The sequence below is a fragment of the Mobula hypostoma genome, chromosome 6, assembly GCF_963921235.1.
Source record: "Mobula hypostoma chromosome 6, sMobHyp1.1, whole genome shotgun sequence".
NCBI lineage: Eukaryota > Metazoa > Chordata > Chondrichthyes > Myliobatiformes > Myliobatidae > Mobula > Mobula hypostoma.
Window position 1 is genome coordinate 112,764,500 of NC_086102.1, and position 24,363 is coordinate 112,788,862.

The following is a 24,363-nucleotide window of genomic DNA, read 5'->3' on the forward strand; positions in this document are numbered from 1 at the left end:
ATTTGCGGAGTATCCTCTACTGTTATATCTTTCCAATATCTGATTACATGTCTGTCTCCCACTGGCTATTGGGAGGTCTGTAGCATCAGCTCATCAGAAAGACTGTATCTTTGTGTTCCTGAGGTCCACCCACAGGGTTTAGGGAGAGAGATGTGGAGGAGTTTGAGGTCAGGCCGCAGTCCAGGCCTCCGTTCTGTGCTTAAAGTCCAGTGATGTGGACTGGGGAACGAGGACATCCATGCATGTTGGGCTGTCCCAGGTCAGTGGTTCTGGGGATTGGATGTTCGTGTGAGCGGGCAGCACCAAAGCCAGTCAGTTGGTGATGCTGGAGTTCTGGGGTTCCAGGGACAATAATGAAGATTTAAACCTGAAGGCTGATCAGAAGTCTGGAGGCTGAAACACAGAGGCTGAAGTTTGGAGACTGGAGGTCGGGAACATGGTGGGCATGCTATATTGGCACTGGAACATGTGGCAACGTTTGTGGGCTCCCACCAGCAGCACATCCCAAGGTTGTGTTGATTGGCAACGCAAACGAAACACTTCACTGTATGTTTCATACAACACAAAACAGTGCTGCACAGGAACAGCCCTTTAAACCAATTAAATGGGCAATAAACTTATCCCACATACTTCTATCTTCCTCTCATTCATGTGCCTATATAAAAGTTACCTGCCTATACGGCCACCCCAGGCACCCATCACTCTGTGTAACACTTGGCCCTCACATCTCCTCTGAAATGAACCCCTCTCACCCTAAATGCCTGCCTGATGTAGAGTACATTGATAAATAAATCTGTATCTGAATCCAGAGGGTGGGGGCGGGTGGGGTGAAAGGTGGGGGGAGGTCGGAGGGCAGGGGGCACTGCTAGGGTAGGATTCTGGTCCAAACTGCACACCTCAATGTCCCCTCATGCCCCCAACACATCACACTCAGTCTCTCCCCATTAACTCTGACTGCCTCCCCTCCCCATCCCAACTCTCCAATTCCCATCCCAGACCCCTCAGAGTGTGACCACCCCCACTATCACTGCAACTCCATCATCCAAAAGCCCCTCACCTCTTCCCATGTCACCCGGATTCCCCCCTCCCCCCTTCTCTGTCCTAACAGCCGCCCCCCAACTACTGTCTGTAAAACCAGCACTGGCACAGAGCCAGATCCCGTAACCACCACCCCCCCACCAATATTCACTTCCACCCTTTCCACCAAACTTTACTTCAACCACCCACTTTCTCCCTCTCACTTCCGCTGCCCTCCACCTTCACACCCTCACTCTCGAGCCCACCCCTACCCTTCTCACCTCCACCCTCACACCAATCCCCTCCAGCACAACCCCTCCCCTCTCATCTCCACCACCCTCTCCAGCACACCCCCTCCCTTCTCACCCACCCCCTCCAGCACAACCCCTCCCCTCTCATCTCCACCTTCACACCCATCCCTCCAGCCCACCCCCACCCCTTTCACCTCCATCACCCTCCACCTTCACACCCACACTCTCCAATCTACCCCTACCCTTCTCACCTCCACCCTCACACCCACCCTCTCCAGCCCAACCCTACCCCTCTCACATCCACCCCACACTCGAAAACCTCTCACTCCATCCCACCCAGCACTTCACATTCACCTCTCTACTATTAATCCCAACTCCACACCACTATACACCCCCTCCAACAACCCCCACCAAGCACCCTTCCTTTGGTTCAGGTTCTCCTCAGAGCGGAAACCCTTGCTGGCCGTGAAGAAATTAAACCATAGAAGAATACATTTCCCGAATGGGTCAAGGATAGTGTCTTTGTTCTTGATTTAAGGTCAAAGGAAAGGACGCAGGCATTTTGTGAAGCTGCTCTGCATCCTCCACTTTGTGAACTGAATTTGCTCGGTTGAATCAGTATCTTAAAGCAGAGGCTCCCAGTAATCTGCTGGACTAGAGATCATTTCCAAGTAAGAAGTTATTTGTGAGGTGTTCTTTGGTATGATATAACATGTAGGTTTGTGAATGGTAGGGTCTGTGTCTGCCCTGAGTGATTCGAGCTGGTTACTGGTTTGGTAACTGATTTAGAACAAAGAGCCATAAATTAACAGTTGTCACTTGAGGGAGATGGCAATAAATGGATGCTGGCTTGGACCAGAGCCAAAGAGAAGGTTACATAGGTCAGTTAGATGACCTAGAATTAACAAGAATGAAGTGAAACTTCTGAACTGATGTGAAAGACTAGAAGAGTTAGGACCTTCAAATGCAAAGGGGCAAGAACTCCAGAGACTAACCATCCTGAGGAACAGCCTCCACACCAGGGGCAGGGGGAAGAAAGGATCAATTGCCTGGCCAAAGGCGATCTCCTATTTTGGTGTTATAAATTGGACAAGTTGTCTGAGTACAAAGGGAACATTCGAATTCATGATGTTGGCCCAGGGTCAAAATAGTTACATTGTTGTTTGTGCAGAGACAATAAAGTGCGAACTTTGATTAATTATGAGTTGCCTAGTTCTGTTGATGAATAGTCAACACCTTGGTGAAGTGGGGGCTCTAGATGTATCGGGGGGGGTGGAACAACGGGGACAAGACAGTGGAGGCGCTAAGAGATGAGGTCACCAAACCCCCAGCACAACCGGAGCCAGTGGCAAACACTGGGAATGCTGGATCAACCCAGGGCTGGAGTAACATTCCCGTTCTGGGAAACTCTGCTCAGACCCCACCCAGAGGGACAGGGTACAAGGGGAGGGGGTAGTGCAGAAGGGGAACGATGAGGAGGGTGAGAGGAGTGGAGAGGGGAAGGGTGCGGGGATAGACAGAGCAGGACGAGCTGTAACTCAGTGAGTGAGGGGCAGCACTCCCCTGAGACAGCGCCTCTCCCTGGCCGCCCCAATGTAGGATGCACATCACCAGGCAATGGGAAGCCCCCTCCCATCCTTACTCCACTGTCACCAACTTCCCCCCGCCCCGCCGAACCCTGTGAGCAGGAGACATCCAGACCATATTCTGCAGAGTTACTACAGCCCCCAGTCCTTCCCAAATCACCACAGTGGCAAATACTCCCCACACCCACCATGCCCTCTCCCTACAATGACAGAAGCCACACCAACAGGTGAAGGGACAATTCCATCCCACAGCACATGGTGAGGCACGAGCTGACACTGGGACTGAGTGGACGAGCAGACAGACTGATACAGCGATGAAGGTGGATGGACGGGATGGGACCCGTGCTGGGCTCAGACTGCGATGAATCAGTTGTCGCTTCCTCCTGGCTCCGTCTCGCTCTCTCCCCCTAGACCTAGCACAAAGGAGGAACATCCAGTCAGAGACCCCATCCTTCTCCCCCATCCGTCCACCATCTCTCACAACAGGACCCAGACAGGGCCCACCAGCCAGGCACACAGACCCCGTCCTTCCCCACCCCCTGTCCACAGAACCGGAAACAGTCCCGCCAGCCCGCCACGTGGACCGCAAAGACCCCAGAAAACTGATCCCATCTTTCCCTCCCATCATCCCCACCATCTCTGGCCATGGGGCCTGACTCACGGACATAGTCTACCCCTCTGCCCTCCCACCCTCAGTTCCAACTCCGTCCCTGCCCACAGGAAGCCGACACATGAACCCATGCCCTTCCCCAACTTCTCTGTACCACCACCATCGCTACCAACGGGACCTGGACCCAACACGCCAGCCCGGTGTGCAGACTGCACAGACCCCAGCGCTTGACCATGCAACCCCCTGTCCCACCCCCACCTCCGGGATCGGTCCTGCCAACCCTGGTGCACGGACCACACAGACTCGGGCACAAGGATCCTACTGCCCTTCCACGGCCCTGTCCCACTGTCTCCTCGGCAGACGCCGGTGCATGGACCCAGCAAACCCGGTGTGTGGGCGGAAGCCTCCCTGGGACGTACGCACCTGGTGTGTCTGTGAGGGCAACTCGTCCTCAGACCCCTCCTCGGGTAGGACCTGCGTCTGTGGTGAGGGTGACGTGTCCTCTGCCCAGCCCCCCATCGCACCCCGGCTCGCTAGTCTCTGGGCGGAGGAGAAACCTGGAGACGACAGAGAACGTTGGGGGTGGGGGGGGGAGAGGAGTTAAACTGAGGACATGAACAAGGGAGGTACAGCAGAAAGACAGATCCTTCAGTCCATCACTGGTCGAACATCAGTAACTGGAGCCTGCTGTGGTTACCGGGTGATCTCGCAGCCAGCTCTGGGCCACAGGAACCATTTTTCCTTACAACCACCAGGTCATTTGGTCCACTGAACGCCACACCCATTAGACCTAATCCTCGTAACCTGCTCTCCATTATGTGCCCATTCACAGTCCCCCAGCTCTCACACTCCACTATGCCCCCCCCCACCCATACATTGGGAGTAACTCACAGGGGTCAATTAGCTCACCAGCCAACACATCTCTGGGAAACTGGAGCACCCGAGATTAACCCATCTGGATAAGGGGGAAACACGCAAACTCCACATAGCCAGCATTAAAGGCTTAAATCAGACCCATAAATACAGGAGTGACAGTTCAGCACGGACTAGATGGGCCAAAGGACCAGTTTTGGTGCTGCAGACACTGGAAATCTTGACCAACACACACAAAATGCTGGAGGAACTCAGCAGGTCAGGCAGCATCTATAAGGGCAAAAAACATTTGATACTTCGGGCCAAGACCCCTCATCAGAAATCGGACCCGGTGTCTGGAGGTGAGTGGCAGTGGCCCTACCAGCCGTGATGGGCAGGGAGTCTGCAGATGGTCAAATGGAGACAGCCCAGCACTGAACCTAGGTCGCAGGGAGGGAGAGCCCAGCTCTGAACCCAGTTAGTCATCGAAGGAACCCCCACCCACAGGCAACGTTCCCTCTTCGGTGTGCAGCGGCACACATCTTTTGCTACCAGAGCACAAAGGAATTTAAACTGCACGCAAAAGGTTGTCACCCTCTACCTCATTGGCATGTTCGGTATATTTCACGACCGTACACAATCACGTTTCCTTTATCGGTTCTTGTTTGGACACGTTGACAATGTGGAGTTTGCGATGGTTTGTCTGCAGATCTTAGAACTGGTTAATTTATACTGGTTTTTATTGAAGAAATTATTGATTCACTATGTCGAATTCCAAATGGCATGAAGCGCAAAATAACTGCTAGTTAATTTAAAATGGAATGGCTTATTATCTTTAGAATAGCTTCAGGTTTACTTCCACTTAAATGCAGTGCGTACATGTTGCCTCTGGACAAAAAATTGCATAGCGTAAGATTTTTGCACACACTGGTCGTTACACGTCAGAGGGCACACTGCCCACAGGTAAGGAGAACCCAGTTCTGAAACTACCCAAAGAGAGAGGGAACACCCCCACCACCCCCAGAGGGAGGAAACACAAGGGCTGAACCCCACCCAGAGACAAAAGGAACTCGACCCACCCAGTGCCAGTAACGCGTGTGACCACTAGATGACTCTTACCGCCAGTGCCTCCGTATCTCCTGGAGCGAGAGGCCAGGAGTGGCAGGGAGGAGTCACGGGAGTCCACGGGCTGGTTGCCGGATACAGGGTAGGTGGAGGACCGGGGGATGACTGGTGGGGGTGGCCTGTTGCCCTCTGCCTCCTCTGGCCCGCTGTCCCCACTCTCATCGCTCTCGCGTCGATACCAGACGTGTCGCGCTGATTCCCCCTGTGTCTGCTGCTTGTGGAACTGTAGAGAGAGAGACAGTCACCTTGGGGTGGAGGGGGATTCAGAGGGATGGGGGTAGTGCACACGGAGAGAGCGGGTGGGAGCGCGATCGAAGAGCGGGGGTGCGGGCGGCGAACTAAGTGATTGGGTCGGGGGGAAGAAGAGGATGGGTTGGAGGGATGAAGAGAGTGGGTGGGGGGGATGAAGAGAGTGGGTGGGGGGGATGAAGAGGGCGGGTTGGGGGGACCAAGAGGATGGGTTGGGGGTACGAAGAGGATGGGTTGGGGGTACGAAGAGGGTGGGTTGGGAGGACGAAGAGAGTGGGTTGGGGGGACGAAGAGGATGAGTTGGGGGGACGAAGAGAGTGGGTGGGGGGATGAAGAGGATGGGTTGGGGTACGAAGAGGATGGGTTGGGGGGATGAAGAGAGTGGGTGAGGGTACGAAGAGGGTGGGTGAGATACAGTATACAAAATTAAGAGGGGTATAGATACAAGTTCTAGTGAAGGGTCAGCCTGAAACATCGACTGTATATTTTCCTCTATAGATGCTGCCTGACCTGCTGCGTTCATCCAGCATTTTGTGTGTGTTGCTCTGGATTTCCAGCGTCTGCAGAATCTCTTGTGTTGAGGGTAAATACAAGCAGGTTTTTTCCACTGAGGTTGGGTGAGACGAAAACTTGAGGTCATGGGTTAAGGGTGAGAGGTGAAATATTTAAGGGGACCCATGAGGGGTAATTTCTTCACTCAGAGGGTTGAAAAAGCTATCACGGCAAGTGCTGAATGCTGGTTGGATTTTAAAATTTAAGAGAAGTTTGGATAGGTACATGGATGGGAGATGTATGGAGGGATATGGTCCAGGTGCAGGTCGATGAGACGAGGCATGGAGTAGATGGGCTGAAGGGCCTGTTTCTGTGCTGTAGTGTTCTATGACTCCAGGGAGGGGTGTGTGGTGATGGGTGAGGGTTCCAGGGAGGTGTCAGCAGTGGGGGCGGAGGGGTGACGGTCTTGTGCTTACCTCGTGCATGTAGAGTGTGTGCAGACTCATCTGACTGGAGGCGAGCTCAGCCCGGCTGTTGGGCAGCAACCCCTCCCATACACTGCTCTCCGTGCTCAACATCCACTCTGACCTGCGGCACCAGGGCAAACACAGGGTCAGAGTGCAGGACACACCCCTCCACCCCACACTTAGCCCTCAGCACTCCCAGATGCAAACACAGGGTCAGAGTCCAGGACACACCCCTCCTCCCACACACATCAGATCCCTCCATCCCGTCCTCCCACACACATCAGATCCCTCCATCCCGTCCTCCCACACACATCAGACCCCTCCCCCTCCCCTTCCCACACACATCAGATCCCTCCATCCCACCACCCCACACACATCAGATCCCTCCCCCTCCTCTTCCCACACACATCAGATCCCTCCCCCTCCCCTTCCCACACACATCAGACCCCTCCCCCTCCCCTTCCCACACACTTCCACCCCACCACCCCACCCCACACTTAGCCCTCAGCACTCCCAGATGCAAACACAGGGTCAGAGTGCAGGACACACCCGTCCTCCCACACTCATCAGATCCCTCCCCCTCCCCTTCCCACACACATCAGACCCCTCCACCTCACACTTAGCCCTCAGCACTCCCAGATGCAAACACAGGGTCAGAGTGCAGGACACACCCCTCCTCCCACACACATCAGACTCCTGCACCACCCCCCCACTACCGACCTGCAGCAATGGAGCAGCACCTGGATAGACACAGGGTCGGGGTAACAGCCCAGACCAGGCACCACCCCACTGGAGAGCCCCCTTCCTCCTCCCACACACATTAGACCACCCCGCCCCCGCTCCCCACCCAGCACTGCAACCTGCAGTATGGGGAAGACACAGAGTCTGGGTAACAGCCCGGGACAGACTCTCTCCTGTACCAGACATCCCCGTCCCACCACCCCACCCCACCCACACACTGACCCCTGTCCATACAACCCGCCTCTCCAACTTGTTGTAATGAAGTAAATGAAGGGTCAAGGCATAGCATAGGGTCAGATCTCCCCCCACCACACACACCCCCATCAGTTGCCCCCCTCACTGCAACCACCCTCCAAGATAATGCACCAAACCTCCTTCTGTAGGGGCAGCAAAATGGGCTAGCCCACTTTGACCATCCATGGAGTTTGGGACCCCCAGCTCTGGCTCGGAACCCCTCACTGTCACTGTCCCCAGCACAGCCCAGCCAGACTTGAACATAGGAACAGACAGTATGGAAAAGTACTTAACCGAGAGGGGGGGAATTATGATTCTATTAGGCCAGAACATGGCAGCATAAATTGGGGGCAGATGTACTCAAGGAAACACACAAAGGAAATGTAGAGGTTGCTTAGGGAGCACTTGTTGGAGGCTCTGGATGAATTTGTCCCACTGAGGCAAGGAAAAGATGGTCATGTGAAAGAACAATGGTTGACAAGAGATGTGGAACAACTAGTTAAGAGGAAGAAAGAAGCTTATTTTTGGTTTAGGAAGCAAGGGTCAGACAAGGTAGCCAGAAAGGAGCTTAAAAATGGACTTAGGAAAGCTAGAATGGGGCATGAAAAGGTCTTGGAGAATAGGATTAAGGAAAACCCCAAGGTGTTCGACATGTACGGGAAGGTCAGGAGGACGGCCAGAGTGAGGGTAGCACTGATTAGGGTTAGTAGAGGAAACGTGCCTGGAGTTGGAGGTAGGGGAGGTCCTAAGTGAAGACTTTGCTTTGGTATTCACCCGTGAAAGAGACCTTGACCTGTATGAGGACAGCATAAAACAGGCTGATACAATGGAACATACTTGTATAAAGAAAGATGATGTGCTAAAAATTAGGATAGATAAGTCCTTGGGAATACACTCCATGTTACTAAGGGGAGAGGGGGAAGTGATTGCTGCACCTTTTGTGATGATCTTTCTGTCCTCACTGGCCACAGGAGTAGCAGAGCTTAGGGAGCTTAAGGTAAAGGAAACCTTAAGAGGCAGTGATTATAATATTATAGAATTCACCCTGCAGTTTGAGAGGGAGAAGCTAAAGTCAGATGTATCAGTATTGCAGTGGAGTAAAGGGAATTACAGAGGCATGAGAGGGGAACTGGCCAGATTGTTGGAGTTTCTGGGGGCAATGCGGAAGGCACAGGATAGATACGTTCCAAAGATGAAACAGTATTCTATAAAGAGGATGACACATCGTGGCCAACAAGGGAAGTCAAAGACACATAAAAGCAAAAGAGAAGTCATATAATACAGCAATTAGTGATAAATTAGAGAACTGGGAAGCTTTTAAAAACCAACAGGTCAACTAAAAAAGCAATAAGGAGAGAAATGGTAAAATATGAAGGTAAGATAGCCAATATAAAAGAGGATACCAAAAGTTTTTTCAGATGTATTAAAAGTAAAAGGGAGGTGAGAATGAGTATCAGAGCGCTGGAAAATGACACTGGAGAGGTAGTACTGGGGGAGAAAGAAATGGTGGATGCATTTAGGAAGTAGTTTACATACCACACATGGGGCAGCTTTGGGCCCCTTATCTAAGGATGTGCTGGCATTGGAGAGGGTCCAGAGGAAGTTTGACGAGAATGATCCCGGGAATGAAAGGGTTAACATACAGTACTGTGCAAGTCTTGGGTATATCGTGAAGGTGCCTAGGACTTGTGCACTGTACTGCATTTGTCAACATGGAGCAGAGAGTGAGTTTGTAAATCTGGTGCGTGCAAAGAAAATTGGGAATAGGGAGGGTGGGGCGCCACAGGAGAGGTGTGGGACACATGGGGAAGGAGTACCAGTGTGCGCGGGTTCAGACACACCATTTAAGGTCATTTGATTCCTAACAATTGGTTTATTCATCATTACAGAATCTCACTCTGATGCTTCCTGCTCCCTCCCCTCTCTCTTTCCCTTGTCCCAACCATGATTCCTCTCTCTCTGCCCCCTTTCCACTCTCAGTCCACAATATCAGACCCATATCAGGTTTATCATCACTCACATAGATCATGAAATTTGTTGTTTTTTTTTGACAGCAGCAGTACAGTGCAATACATAAAGTTATTACTGTGCAAAACATGTATATATTTGTGCCCAAGACTTCTACACTGTTGTATGAAGAGAATTTGGTGGCTCTGCACCTGTACTTGCTAGAATTCAAAAGAATGAGGGGGGAATCTCATTGAAACCAATCAAATATTGAAAGGCCTGGACAGAGTAGATGTGGAGAGCATGTTTGTATAGTGGGGGAATCTAAGACCAGAGGGCACAGCCTCAGAATATAAGGACAGCCCTTTATAACAGAGATGAGGAAAACATTCTTTAGCCGTAGGGTGGTGAATCTGTGGAATTCATTAGCACAGATGGCTGTGAAGTCCAAGTTGTTAGGCATATTTAAAGTGGAGGTTGATAGGTTCTTGATTAGTTAGGGAGTCAAAGGTCATGGGGAGAAGGCAGGAGAATGGGGTTGAGAGGGATGATAAATCAGCTGTGATGGAATGGTAGAGCAGACTCGATGGGCTGAATGGCCTAATTCTGTTGCTATGTCTTACAGTCAGATGATTGGAGGTTGGCAAATGTTAGTCCTTTGTTTAAGACAGGGAGTAGGGATAATGCTGGGAATTATAAATCAGTGAGTCTTACTTCAGCAGCGGGCAAATTATTGGAGAGGATTCTTAAAGACAGGATTTACGAGTATTTAGAAAAGCAGAGTCTGATTAGGGATAGTCAGCAAGGCTTTGTGAGGGGCAGGTCACACCTCACGAGCCTACTTTAATTATTTAAGGATGTGACAAAGCACACTGATGAAGGTAGAGCACTGGATGTGGTGTATATGGATTTCAGTGAGGTGTTCCATATGGCTCTCTATGGTAGGCTCATTCAGAAAGTCAGGCGGCATGGGATCCAGGGAGAGGAGAGAATCCTGCCTGGAGGTTGGTGACTGGTGGTGTCCACGTGGATCTGCTCTGGGAGTCTGGGACCCCTGGTCTTTGTGATCAAGTGGAGGGGTGGGTCAGTAAGTTTGTAGATGGCACGAATGTTGGTGGAGCAGTGTGGAGGGTTGTTGTAGGTTACAACGGGACATTGACAGGATAGGAGGTGGGCTGAGAAGTGGCAGATGGAGTTCAACCCAGATAAGTGTGAAGTGATTCACTTTGGAAGGCGGAGTACAGAATGGAAGGATTCTCAACAGTATGGAGGAACAGGAGGATCTTGGGGTTCACACCCATAGATTCCTCAAAGTTACCACGCAGGTGGTTATGATAGTGTATCATGGTTAAGAAGGCATCGGGTGTGTTAGCCTTTAGTCTCTGAGGGACTGACGTCAAGAGACACGAGGTAATTTCGTGACTACAAAACTCTGAACAGACCGCACTTGGAATATTGGGTTCAATTCTGGCTACGTCCTCACAGAAAGTATGTGAAAGCTTTAAAGAGGGTGCAGAGAAGATTTATCAGGCTGCTCTCCGGGTTAGAGAGCATATCTTAGGAGGATAGGTCGAGTGAGCTAAGATTTTTCTCTTTGGAACAAAAGAGGACGAAAGGTGAGTCAATAGAGGTGTGCAAGATGATAAAAGGAATAGACACAGCCAGAGGTTTCTTTTCTCAGAACGAATGTTAAGGTGATTTGAGGCAAGTACGGGGGGCGGGGGGGGGTGGATGTTACAGGTAGGTGTTTTACACACAGAGTGGTAGGTGATTAGAAAGTCAGCACAATATCATGGTCTGAAGGGCCTGCTCTGTAGGGGTCTTCCACGTTGCCCTCCCCTCATCACCCCACCCACCTCACCCCTCATCCAACTGCAACCAATCCTTCCCCACACCTGTATCTCCCACCCACCCAAAGCCCTATATCCCTGTCCCCTGCCCCTGCCCCATCCCAACCCCAGCCACTCCCCACAATCAACCAAACCCCTCCCACCGACCAAACACTCCCCCACCTCCTGCAGCCAAACCTCTGACAGACACCCCAGCATTGAATCGACACCCTCCTTCCCAGCCTCTCCCACCAGTAAGGTTGCTGTGGGGCACAGAGTGCTGGGGTAGGGACAATGAGATAATGATGTTTTGGGGGAGGTATGGAGGAAGGGAGGGAGGGAGGGATGAGGAATGGACAAGGGGGGGTGAGGGAGAAAGGGATAGGAGGGGAGATCAGTTGTCTACCCGGCTGTAGCAGGTGCCTCCGTGCTATCGGTGGTCCGAGGGAGGGGAGGGAGGGAAGGGAAGGACGAGGAATGGACAAGGGGGTGAGGGAGAAAGGGATAGGAGGGGAGGTCAGTTGCCTACCCGGCTGTAGCAGGTGCCGCCGTGCTATTGGTGGTCCGAGGGAGGGGAAGCTGCCGGCTGCCGGGAGCGAAGGAGAAGGAACGGAGAGAGGAGGCAGCATCAGAGGAGCATTCTGGTCCTCGAGGGGGCAGTGAAGGGGGTCCGGCCAACAGGCTCTGGGGCTGCAATACAGAGTCTGACAGTTAGAGAACTCACTGACCCACACGCGCATGCCCAGACACACACAGCCAGCACCCAGCACCCAAGGGTGCCCTACCCCACCCAGTACCCACAGGTGTCTGGACCCTGCCCTGTCTCTGACTCACTTGGGCCAACTGTTCACCACCACCCCTCCACCCCAGGATCTGGAAGTTCCCAATGCCCATCGCTTCTCCTTCCACCACCCCTCCAAAGCAACCTCCCTCCTGCAATCCCTCCCCACTTTCATAGAACCTTCCTTCCTGCTCCCCCCCCGTGACACCCCTCCCTCCCCAGTGAAAACTACCCCTTCTTCCTACAGCAGCCTCCCTCTGCAGTGACACCCTCCACCTGACCACAGTGAACTCCCTCTCCCCCAGTGATATCCCCTCTCCCTTCTATCCCCCTCCCCTGGTAAAACCCATTCCTGAACCCGTTCCCCTGTCCCCTAGCGGTATCCTCCTCTCCCCCAACCCAGTACCTCAGTGAGGGAGTTCAGAGAGTGCAGGGCCCCGTCGGGGTGGGGGCTGCCACCTGCAGCAGGGGGGTCCTGGGACAGCTGTTGCCTGAGCCGGCTGATGAAGGCATTGCTGTGAGGTGGCGGCCGCCAGTGCGGGTGGATGATGGCGAATCGCATTAGGGACAACTCCGTCTTCCCGTCCTCGGCCTGTTGGTACACCGAGGCCTCCGTCCGGCCAGCTGGCACCCACTGTGGAGGAGAAACACCGTCAGGGAGGAGGCGAAGAGGGAATGGGGAGGGGAAGAGGGAGTGGGGGGAGAGAGAATGGGGAAGGGGAGGGGGAGAGGGAGAGAGGGAACTGGGAGGAGAGAGAATGGGGAGGATATCACCAGAGGACAGGGGGAGGATATCACCAGCAGACAGAGGGAAGATATCACCTGAGGACGGGGGGAGGATATCACCAGCAGACAGAGGGAAGATATCACCTGAGGACGGGGGGAGGATATCACCAGCGGACGAGATGAGGATATCACCAGCGGACGGGGGGGAGGATATCACCAGCAGACGAGGGGAGGATATCACCAGTGGACGGGGGGAGGATATCACCAGCGGACGGGGGGGAGGATATCACCAGCGGACGGGGGGAGGATATCACCAGCGGACAGGGGGAGGATATCACCAGCGGACAGGGGTAGAGGACTCAGGAATGGGTTTCACTGGGGAAGGAGAAAAGTCATGGGGGCTATGGAAGCAGGAGGGAGGTTGCTTTGGAGGGCCTTTAGGAACCTCCAGATCCTGGGTGGAAGGGTGGTAGTGCATGGGGAGAGGAGACACCATCTGGAGGGTGAACACTGTGGGCCGGGGGTCAGCACAGGGAGTCAGGAATCAACAGAGAGGTCTGTCCTCGGCCTTCTGGTACACTGATACCTCCGGCCGGCCGAATCCCACTAGGGAGTGAGTGTGGGGACGGGGGGTAGAAATCCCAGCTTGGGGGAGAAAAACACTGTTGTAGGAGAGAAGGCACACGGGGGAGGGGGGGGACATGGGGGCTCAGGAGATCAACAGATATGTCCAGGAGGTGTCTGTTGGCACACTGACACCTCCGTCTACCCATCTAGCACCCACTGCAGGAGCAGAAACACCATCAGTGAGGGCAAAACAGGAAGTCTGGATGGACAATGGGGGGGGGGGCATGTTAGTGGTCACACTTGGTGGGGGGGGGGGGGAGGGCACTCGACACACATAGCCCTTTCCCAAGGTATTTTTGGGACGGTACTGAGCCCCGTGCTCAGGCGTGGGTTGGTAGAGTGTCAGAAAAAAATGGAGTGGGGACGGGAGTCAGAGGGGACTGGGTTCTAGGACGGAGGTGGTAAGGCTGACGGCTGGGGACAAGACTGGCCAGGGGCAGGTGTTGGGGGCCGAGGAATGGAGAATGGGGGAGTAGGTAGGCGGAATAAAAGTGGCCGGAGCCAAGAGTCATGTAGGGACAGGGACAGAGGCAGGATGGGCTCAGGGGTAGGGGAGAGGACTGAGGTGTGAGAGAGACTGTGGTCTGGGACGGAGGTGTGGGAGAGACTGGGGTCTGGGACAGAGTGGTGGGAGAGACTGGGGTCTGAGACGGAGGTATGAGAGTGACTGGGGACTGGGACGGAGGTGTGGGAGAGACTGGGGTCTGAGACAGAGGTGTGGGAGAGACTGGGGTCTGAGACAGAGTGGTGGGAGAAACTGGGGTCTGGGACAGAGTGGTGGGAGAAACTGGGGTCTGGGACAGAGGCGTGGGAGAGACTGGGGTCTGGGACAGAGGCGTGGGAGAGACTGGGGTCTGGGACGGAGGTGTGAGAGAGACTGGGGTCTGAGACAGAGTGGTGGGAGAAACTGGGGTCTGAGAGAGAGGTGTGGGAGAGACTGGGGTCTGAGACAGAGGTGTGGGAGAGACTGGGGTCTGAGACAGAGTGGTGGGAGAGACTGGTGTCTGGGACGGAGGTGTGGGAGAGACTGGGGTCTGGGACAGAGTGGTGGGAGAAACTGGGGTCTGGGACAGAGGTGTGGGAGAGACTGGGGTCTGAGACGGAAGTGTGGGAGAGACTGGGATCTGGGACAGAGTGGTGGGAGAAACTGGGGTCTGGGACAGAGGTGTGGGAGAGACTGGAATCTGGGACTGAGGTGTGGGAGAGACTGGGGTCTGGGACAGAGGAGTGGGAGAGACTGGGGTCTGGGACTGAGGTGTGGGAGAGACTGGGGTCTGGGACAGATGGTGTGGGAGAGACTAGGGTCTGGGACGGAGGTGTGGGAGAGACGGGTCTGAGACAGATGGTGTGGGAGAGACTGGGGTCTGAGGCAGAGGTGTGGGAGAGACTGGGGTCTGGGACAGAGGAGTGGGAGAGACTGGGGTCTGGGACTGAGGTGTGGGAGAGACTGGGGTCTGGGACAGATGGTGTGGGAGAGACTAGGTTCTGGGACTGAGGTGTGGGAGAGATTGGGGTCTGAGACAGATGGTGTGGGAGAGACTGGGGTCTGAGGCAGAGGTGTGGGAGAGACTGGGGTCTGAGATAGAGGTGTGGGAGAGACTGGGGTCTGAGACAGAGGTGTGGGAGAGACTGGGGTCTGAGACAAAGGTGTGGGAGAGACTGGGGTCTGGGATGAAGGTGTGGGAGAGACTGGGGTCTGAGACAGAGGTGTGGGAGAGACTGGGGTCTGAGACAGAGGTGTGAGAGAGAATGGGATTTGGGATTGAGGTGTGGGAGAGACTGGGGTCTGAGACAGAGGTGTGGGAGAGACTGGTGTCTGAGACAGAGGTGTGGGAGAGACTGGGATTTGGGATTGAGGTATGGGAGAAACTGGGGTCTGAGACAGATGGTGTGGGAGAGACTGGGGTCTGAGACAGATGGTGTGGGAGAGACTGGGGTCTGAGACAGAGTGGTGGGAGAGACTGGGGTCTGGGACAGAGGAGTGGGAGAGACTGGGGTCTGGGACAGAGTGGTGGGAGAAACTGGGGTCTGGGACAGAGGTGTGGGAGAGACTGGGATCTGGGACTGAGGTGTGGGAGAGACTGGGGTCTGGGACTGAGGTGTGGGAGAGACTGGGGTCTGGGACAGATGGTGTGGGAGAGACTGGGGTCTGGGACGGAGGTGTGGGAGAGACTGGGGTCTGAGACAGATGGTGTGGGAGAGACTGGGGTCTGGAACTGAGGTGTGGGAGAGATTGGGGTCTGAGACAGATGGTGTGGGAGAGACTGGGGTCTGAGACAGAGGTGTGGGAGAGACTGGGGTCTGGGACTGAGGTGTGGGAGAGACTGGGGTCTGAGACAGAGGTGTGGGAGAGACTGGGGTCTGAGACAGAGGTTTGGGAGAGACTGGGGTCTGGGACGAAGGTGTGGGAGAGACTGGGGTCTGAGACAGAGGTGTGGGAGAGACTGGGGTCTGAGACAGAGGTGTGGGAGAGACTGGGGTCTGGGATAGAGGTGTGGGAGAGACTGGGGTCTGGGACAGATGGTGTGGGAGAGTGGGGTCTGGGACGGAGGTGTGGGAGAGACTGGGGTCTGAGACAGATGGTGTGGGAGAGACTGGGGTCTGGGACAGAGTGGTGGGAGAAACTGGGGTCTGGGATTGAGGGGGAGAGACTGGGGTCTGGGACTGAGGTGTGGGAGAGACTGAGGTCTGAAACAGATGGTGTGGGAGAGACTGGGGTCTGAGACAGAGGTGTGGGAGAGACTGGTGTCTGGGACAGAGGTGTGGGAGAGACTGGGATCTGGGATTGAGGGGGAGAGACTGGGGTCTGGGACAGACTGGGGTCTGGGACTGAGGTGTGGGAGAGACTGAGGTCTGAGACAGATGGTGTGGGAGAGACTGGGGTCTGAGACAGAGGTGTGGGAGAGACTGGGGTCTGGGACTGAGGTGTGGGAGAGACTGAGGTCTGAGACAGATGGTGTGGGAGAGACTGGGGTCTGAGACAGAGGTGTGGGAGAGACTGGGGTCTGAGACAGAGGTGTAGGAGAGATTGGGGTCTGAGACAGAGGTGTGGGAGAGACTGGGGTCTGAGACAGAGTGGTGGGAGAGACTGGCATCTGGGACGGAGGTGTGGGAGAGATTGGTGTCTGAGACGGAAGTGTGGGAGAGATTGGGGTCTGAGACAGATGGTGTGGGAGAAACTGGGGTCTGGGACAGAGGTGTGGGAGAGACTGGGATCTGGGACTGAGGTGTCAGAGAGACTGGGGTCTGGGACAGAGGTGTGGGAGAGACTGGGATCTGGGACTGAGGTGTGGGAGAGACTGGGGTCTGGGACAGATGGTGTGGGAGAGACTGGGGTCTGGGACTGATGGTGTGAGAGAGACTGGAGTCTGGGACTGAGGTGTGGGAGAGACTGGGGTCTGGGACGGAGATGGTGGACAAGACGGCGTTCTGAGACGGGTGTGGTGTTGGGGGCAGGGACAAAATTATAGTGGGCAAGGGGCCGAGGGGGTCAGCACGAAATCCTGGACTTGACCAGGGGTGGGGACCTACTGCAGGGTGACCATGATGCCGGATGTCCATCTGAGCGAAGGAGCAGGTGTCTCCCACCCCCACCACCTCCACGGTGAAGTTGCGGAAGAAGTCGATGATCTCGAGGGACTTGTTCCTCAGACTGAAGATCAGGATGAACGGCGTGACGATGGGGCTGAGCAGCTCCTCCAGAATGAACACCTGTGAGTTACAAACAGTGTGGCTTCAGTCCAGGGCCCCCACCGTTCACAGACCCCCTTTGACGTCACATCACCACCGGCTGCCCCACACAAACCACTCCCGGACCACAATGCACACCCGTCCACTGCACAGCACTGGCTGCCTGCCATAGGGCTATGTGGGAGCTTACCAGGATGTTGACCGCATTAGGGAGCATGCATTGTGAGGATAGGTTGTGCGAACTAGGGCTTTTCTATTTGAAGTGAAGGGCGAGAGGCGACCTGATAGAGGTGTACGTGAGAGGCGACCTGATAGAGGTGTACGTGAGAGGTGACCTGATAGAGGTGTACGTGAGAGGTGACCTGATAGAGGTGTACGTGAGAGGCGACCTGATAGAGGTGTACGTGAGAGGCGACCTGATAGAGGTGTACGTGAGAGGTGACCTGATAGAGGTGTATGTGAGAGATGACCTGATGATAAGAGGCTTAGATCGAGTGTACAGTCAGAGTCCTTTTCCCAGGGCGGAAGTGGTTAGCACGACGGAAGTTAAAGAGCTCGGAGGAAAGTATGGTGGGGGGGGTGGATGTCAGAGGTAGGCTTTTAATGCAAGAGTGGTGGGTGCATGGAACACACTGCCGGGCGTGGGGAGGGTAGAGGCAGATACATTGGGGTCACTTAAGAGACTCTTAGATCAGCATATGGATGACAGAAAAGTGGAGGGTTATGTGGGACAGAAGTGTTAGATTGATCTCAGAGTAGGCTAAAGAGTTGGCACAACATTGTGGGCCGAAGGGCCTGTACTGAGCTGTACTGTTCTCTGTTCTATTGGGAAGTCTACAGTGTAACCCCATCACAGTGCCTGCACCTTCCTTGCTCCTGACTTCTATCCTTACATTCTCAAGTTTATATTTTGGATGTACATGTGACAAATAAACAAACTTGACTCTTCAGTCCTACATTCTCGTTGGACAGTCACTACAGAAGATTGCCCTCTGAGTGTCATCTCAGTGCCAGTCAGGGTGAAAGGCGAAGTGTTTGAGGGGAACCTCAGGGGGGACACTTTCACTCAGAGTGTGGAACGAGCTGACAGCGCAAGAAGTTTAAAGAGAAAATTGGATAGGCACATGGATGGGAGGGGTATGGGGGGGCTATGATCTGGATGTGGACTAGATGTCCGAATGGTCTGTTTCTGTGCTGTAACACTCTATAACTCTGTCCACATTTTCATCACAAGCCAACCTTCACACCTACCTCAGGCCCACTGGAAACTGGACAGTTTTACTTTCTGTCCTTTCCTGGGAGTCCCTGGTGTAATCTGGATTTAGTCGAGCTCCCGGCTCACATCCCTGTACCCCACTACTTCCAGCTGGCTCGCACCCCACAGGCCTGTCACTACACAGATATCGTGTTCCACATACACAGACCACACTGTGCGGGCTGGCAGTGGACTACACAGACCACACTACGCAGGCCAGAAGTGCACGTACACAGACCAGCAATGCACAAACACAGATCACACTGCGCGGGCCAGCAGTGCACATACAGAGACCACACAGTGCAAGCATGCCGCCTGCTGGAGTTGTTTAATACACAGACGGGACCCCCAGGGCACGCAGTGTATCCTTACAGCTTTGTACTGGAAGAGCTGAGCGAACTGGTCCCTGGTCTCGTAGCGGTGGGCAGCTCCCTGCCAGTGGTCAGGCATGTAGTGAACGTGGGACAGCACCACCTTCAGCAGCTGTTCCGGACACAACACCTCGTGTTTATCAGGGATAAAACACCTGCAGACAGAGACATAACCGTCACCCTGGGGGGAGGACATCAGTTCCCAATTCTGCCCCTCCTCAGGGCAGCACAACACCTCGTGTTTATCAGGGATAAAACAACCGCAGACAGAAACCACACCGGTAAACATGGGGGTCCAGCACTGGTATGAACTCCGACCCCCTCCATCTCTGTCCCCCTAAACTCCAAGCCCACAGGACTGCAAAATACTATGTGTTTATCAGGGATAAAACCCACAAACCGGGAAGCATCATTCCCCACTCTGGTCTCCAACTCTGCTCCCCCCCGCAATGGGACAACTTCACTCTGCAAACAACTCAGACCCCTCCACCCCCTCAACCCCGGCTCCTCTCAACCCCGTGCCCTCAGGATGCCCCAGACTCAAACAGTGCACAGCAAGAGACCGCACTAACAGGAAAAGTGATAGCTGGAGGATGAACTGGTCAACAACATATCAAACTGTCTCGGGATCCTTCACAAAATGGCATGCAGAGTGCCCACAGTGAGACCCTCCCTCTGTACCAACCCCTCACAGTGTGACCCTCCCTCTGTACCAATCCCTCACAGTGTGACCCTCCCTCTGTACCAACCCCTCACAGTGAGACCTTCCCTCCGTACCAACCCCTCACAGTGAGACCCTCCCTCTGTACCAACCCCTCACAGTGAGACCCTCCCTCTGTTCCAACCCCTCACAGTGACCCTCCCGCTGTACCAATCCCTCACAGTGTGACCCTTCCTCTGTACCAACCCCTCCCAGTGTGACCCTCCCTCTGTACCAACCCCTCACAGTGAGACCCTCCCTCTGTACCAACTGCCAGAGTGAGACCCTCCCTCTGTACCAACCCCTCACAGTGAGACCCTCCCTCAGTACCAACCCTCACAGTGTGACCCTCCCTCAGTACCAACCCTCACAGTGTGACCCTCCCTCTGTACCAACCCCTCACAGTGTGACCCTCCCTCTGTACCAACCCCTCACAGTGAGACCCTCCCTCAGTACCAACCCACCACAGTGTGATCCTCCCTCTGTATCACCCCAATATACAGACGATCACCACGGTCTTGCACAGAAGCTGACCCTCGCAGTCTCCCTCCCCTCTGGACCTCCATTCCTGAAGTCCCACTCCCCTCCCCGCCACGTGGAGCCCCGGAGCCCCACCTGCACACGGTGACGCAGATGCCGAGCAGGGTAATGGTGGTGAGCACATGCTCCACAGCCAGGACGTCCTCATCGTAGACGGTGAGGGTGATGAGCACGGCCAGGATGGAGCCGGCGAAGAAGGCCACGTTCTTGGCCAGCACGGTGAGCAGGGGCGACAGGAAGCAGCTCATGTACTTGGAGGCGGCCTTGTAGCCCCGGCCGAGGCGGGACTGCAGCTCGTGGTCGAGCTCGTTGAAATGCCGCAGGTAGCAGCGGCCGTAGAGGGACCAGCAGCGGGCCCCCAGGCTGCCCGGCTCGCGCTTGATGACCTCGGCGTAGCTAAAGAAGGCGTAGAGGATCTGCCAAACCAGGACGAGGGGGCACAGCAGCAGATTGGTGATGCCGATCCACAGGATGCGCCCGCTGAGACGCTGGGCCAGCTCCTGCCGGTTCACCGCCTTCTTGTACTCCGGCTTAAGGCTCCACTCGTTCAGAAAGAGGGAGCCCGGCCCCCACAGGAAGATCAGCTCAAAGTTGTACCTGAGGCCGCGGGTGTAGAAAACCAGCTCCCCAAGGAGGGGTAGCCGGAAGCGGACGGGCAGCAGGGACTTGTTGATCATTGCCACCATGTAGTTGTTGAAGCGAAGAATGCGGTGGTAGATGTCCAGCTCGCTCAGTTCCCGCTTCTGGATGCACATCAGGTGCTCCCGCTGCGCCTGGATGATGCGGGTCTGCACCTCCTGCCAGCTGTAGTAGGGCACGTGAGCCTGAAACACAGAGAACTTCAGTCCTCAGTGACCCTTCCCCCAAATCACCCACCTCCCATCCATCTCCCATCCCTCACCACCCACACTGAGAGACGATGCCGGCCTGCACCTCCTGCCAGCTGTAGTAGAACTGAATTAGGCACCTCGGCCAGTCGAGTCTGCTCCGCCATTCCATCAGGGCTGATTCAACCCCATCCTCCAGCCTTCTCCCATAACCCTTAATATCCAGACTAATCAAAAACCTATCAACCTCCGCTTTAAATATACCCAATCACTCGGCCTCCACAGCAATGAATTCCACAGATTCACCACCCTCTGGCTAAAGAAATTCCTCCTCACCTCTGTTCTAATGGGATGTCCTTCTATTCTGAGCTGATGCTAGACTCTCCCAATATAGGTAACATCCTTACCACATCCATTCTATCTAGTCCTTTCAATATTCAATAGATTTCAGTGAGATTCCCCCTCATTCTTCTAAACTCCAGTGAGTTCAAGCCCAGAGCCATCAAGCTCTCCTCATGTTAAGCTTTTCATTCCTGACTCATTCTTGTGAAACTTCTCTGGACCCTCTCCAAAGTCAGCACATCCTTTCTTAGATAAAGGGCCCAAAGGTGCTCACAATACTCCAAGTAGGGTCTGACTAATGTTTATAAAGGCTCAGTATTACATCCTTGCTTTTGTAATCTAGTTCTCTCTAAATGAATGCCAGCATTGTATTTGTCTTCCTTATCGCTGACTCAACCTCTGAGCTAACCTTTTGGGAATCCTGCACGAGAACTCCATAGTCTGCTTGATTTCTGAATTTTCTCCCTGTTTAGAAAATAGTCCAAACCTTTACTCCTTCTACCAAAGAGTATGGCCATACAAATCCCGACACTATATTCCACCTGTCACTTCTTTGCCCATTCTCATAATCTGTCTGAGACCTTCTGCAGAATCCCTGCTTCCTCAGCTCCACCTGTCTCTGTATCATCTGCAGACTTAGCCACTCTGTTACTTTCGCTGGCTGTCCACTTGATCTATGCCTCTTACCATCTTATACTGGAACAATCAATCTCACCTTAGGCAAGGTAACCTTGGAGGAAGGCTCTGGGAAAAAGACAAAACAGGGCAAAGACCTACCATGGGTATCTTGAGGGCATTTTTGTAAAATGCCCTGATCTCCCAGTAGCAGCAGACGTTATAGAGGAACTTCACCAAACGATGCACCCAGAAGACTCCAGCTGTCAGAAGGACGACCACCATCAGCAGATTCTGACGGATCCTGGGAATACAGGAGGACTGACAGTGAGATTCCTAACCTGTGTCTAGCAGGAGCGTATGCAGCATACGAAGGCACTCAGGCCCTCTACCCATGGTCACCATGTGACTCCACCCCACTAAGGTGGCTGAAGGGACAGTGAGGAAGGGGAGCTGGTGGGCTTTATGTCCCTGGATCACTGGGAACATTTCTGTACAGGTGGGATGGGTTGCACGTTAACCAGTGAGGGACCAGCAGCCTGGGGGGGGAGTAGGTTTGCTGGTGCTGTTTCTAAACCTTAGGGTTAATGCAATAGCTGAGAAGGAAGCCATCTACCCTATTGAACAGTGTAAGTTCTACATAAACAGTCTAGTTAGTCCCTCTCCTCATTGCTTTTTCCTCTTCAAATTCAGTTCCCTTCTGACTGTGTTGCCATTGTTGGCCCTGTTACTGTGCCAAAGGACCCTATGGCTGCAATTATCTCCATCACCCAGTTACACCTCTGAAGTACAATCCAGATTCGAATCACTCCCTGCATTCACGAGGAAGGTTCAAACAGCAGGCAGGGAAGCAGGCGCTCAGAACGGTAGTTCACTGGAGAGTCAATTACAGGAGGAATCATGTCCAGAGGACAGAACAAGTGAAGTTGTATCCTTTTTAATACAACAGGTATAACCAGAAAGTTATTAAGAGCTTTAATTAATATGCCGGGGGAATTACTGACAGCATTTAAGAAACTCTTCAACCTCCCAGGCATACACAGCCACGGCCAAGTGTTGGGTGAAGGAATTAATACAGAAAGGTCTCTCTGGCCTGCATGGATGAATTGGACTAAACGGCCCATTCTCTATACTGTAGGTAGATCTCCCGCTGAATCGATCCGCTCACAGAGAGCTGGGTCACTTAGAACATTACAGCTCAGTCCGGGCCCTTCGACCCAAGATGTGTGCCAATCTTTTACCCTACTCTAAGATCAAGCTAACCCTTCCCTCCTACATAACCCTCCATTTTTCTATCACCCATGTGCATATCTCAGAGGCTTATCGATGCCTCTTATCGGCTTACACACCTTTATCAAGTTACCGTTCATTCTCCTTCGCTCCAAACAGCAAAGCCCCAGCTTGCTCAACCTACCCTCATAAGACATGCTCTCTAATCCAGGCAGCGTCCTGGTAAATTTCCTCTGCATCCTCTCCAAAGTTTCCACATCCTTCCTATAAAGAGGTGACCAGAACTGAGCACAGTATTCCAAATGTGGTTTAACCTGGCTTTTCACACTTCCTTCAGGCACAGGGAGCTGGGTCACATTGTAGGGACTCGAGAAAGCAGGAGGCCATTCTGCCCCTCATGCCTACTGCACCATTCCATAAGATCAGTCTGATTGCTCACCTCAGTGCTGCTTCCCTGCACCAAGCCAGCAAACACCTTGACCGAAGCTCCCGGACTTCTCAGTGGGAGAATTCCAAAGGTTCACCATCCACCTATGGACACAAGTTACTCTGCACTCTATCCTGAATGGCCAACCCCTTCTCCCTGGTCCTACACACCTCCGCCAGGGGAAATAATTGCCCCACATCCACCCCACCACACCCTACTGGAAGTGTTTGTGACTTGTTGAGGCAGGCTTTCTGGTGTCCAAACACAAAGGTATGGACCAAATCTGCATAATCACTCTTCACAGAACAAACGGAACAAAGGACTGGAGGCCCAGAGGGGGCCTGTCTGGGCGGGTGGTAGGGTTGCAAAGGAATCTGTTTTGCTGCTGTTTTGTTGTTATGTTGTTCTTCTGAACACTGCGGGCATGCTTCACATTGGTACTAGAATAAGTGGCAACTCTTGTAGGCTGCCCCCAGCACATCCGGTTGTGTTGATCATTGACGCAAACAATGCATTAAATTGCATGTTTCAATGTAAATGTGATAAATAAATCTGAAATGAATCCCATTGAGTACAATAATTGGAAAGTCATGTTCCAGCTAAGTAAGACTTTGGTGAGACTGCAGTTCGGTATTCTGTGCAGTGCTGGTCCCCCCATTACAGGAAGCATGTGGAGGCTTTGGAGAGAGGGACTGAAGATGCTGTCTGGATTAGAGAGCACTTGCTCTAAGGAGAAGGGAACAAACTTGTTTTCTCTGGAGCATTAGAAGCTGGGGGGAAATTGGACAGAATATATAAATTAGCAGGGGTATAGATAGGCTGGATGGTCAGT

The 24,363-nt window shown here is 53.7% G+C and overlaps 1 protein-coding gene across 2 annotated transcripts in view; it reads right to left on the minus strand.

Moving 5' to 3' along the window:
- Nucleotides 1-1,578: 1,578 nt before the first annotated feature.
- Nucleotides 1,579-24,363, minus strand: part of atg9a (ATG9 autophagy related 9 homolog A (S. cerevisiae)) — a 36,347-nt gene continuing 13,562 nt past the window's right edge. For both annotated transcript variants that reach the window (XM_063051478.1, XM_063051479.1), the window contains exons 6-15: nt 22,037-22,178; nt 20,166-20,914; nt 18,852-19,005; nt 17,066-17,245; nt 12,588-12,815; nt 11,930-12,090; nt 6,659-6,770; nt 5,436-5,664; nt 3,888-4,021; nt 1,579-3,267 (exon numbers count right to left, since the gene is read on the minus strand). In XM_063051478.1, the coding sequence (XP_062907548.1) occupies nt 3,262-3,267; nt 3,888-4,021; nt 5,436-5,664; nt 6,659-6,770; nt 11,930-12,090; nt 12,588-12,815; nt 17,066-17,245; nt 18,852-19,005; nt 20,166-20,914; nt 22,037-22,178 (2,095 nt within the window). In that variant the 3' untranslated portion in view covers nt 1,579-3,261. The remainder of the gene's footprint in view (nt 3,268-3,887; nt 4,022-5,435; nt 5,665-6,658; nt 6,771-11,929; nt 12,091-12,587; nt 12,816-17,065; nt 17,246-18,851; nt 19,006-20,165; nt 20,915-22,036; nt 22,179-24,363) is intronic.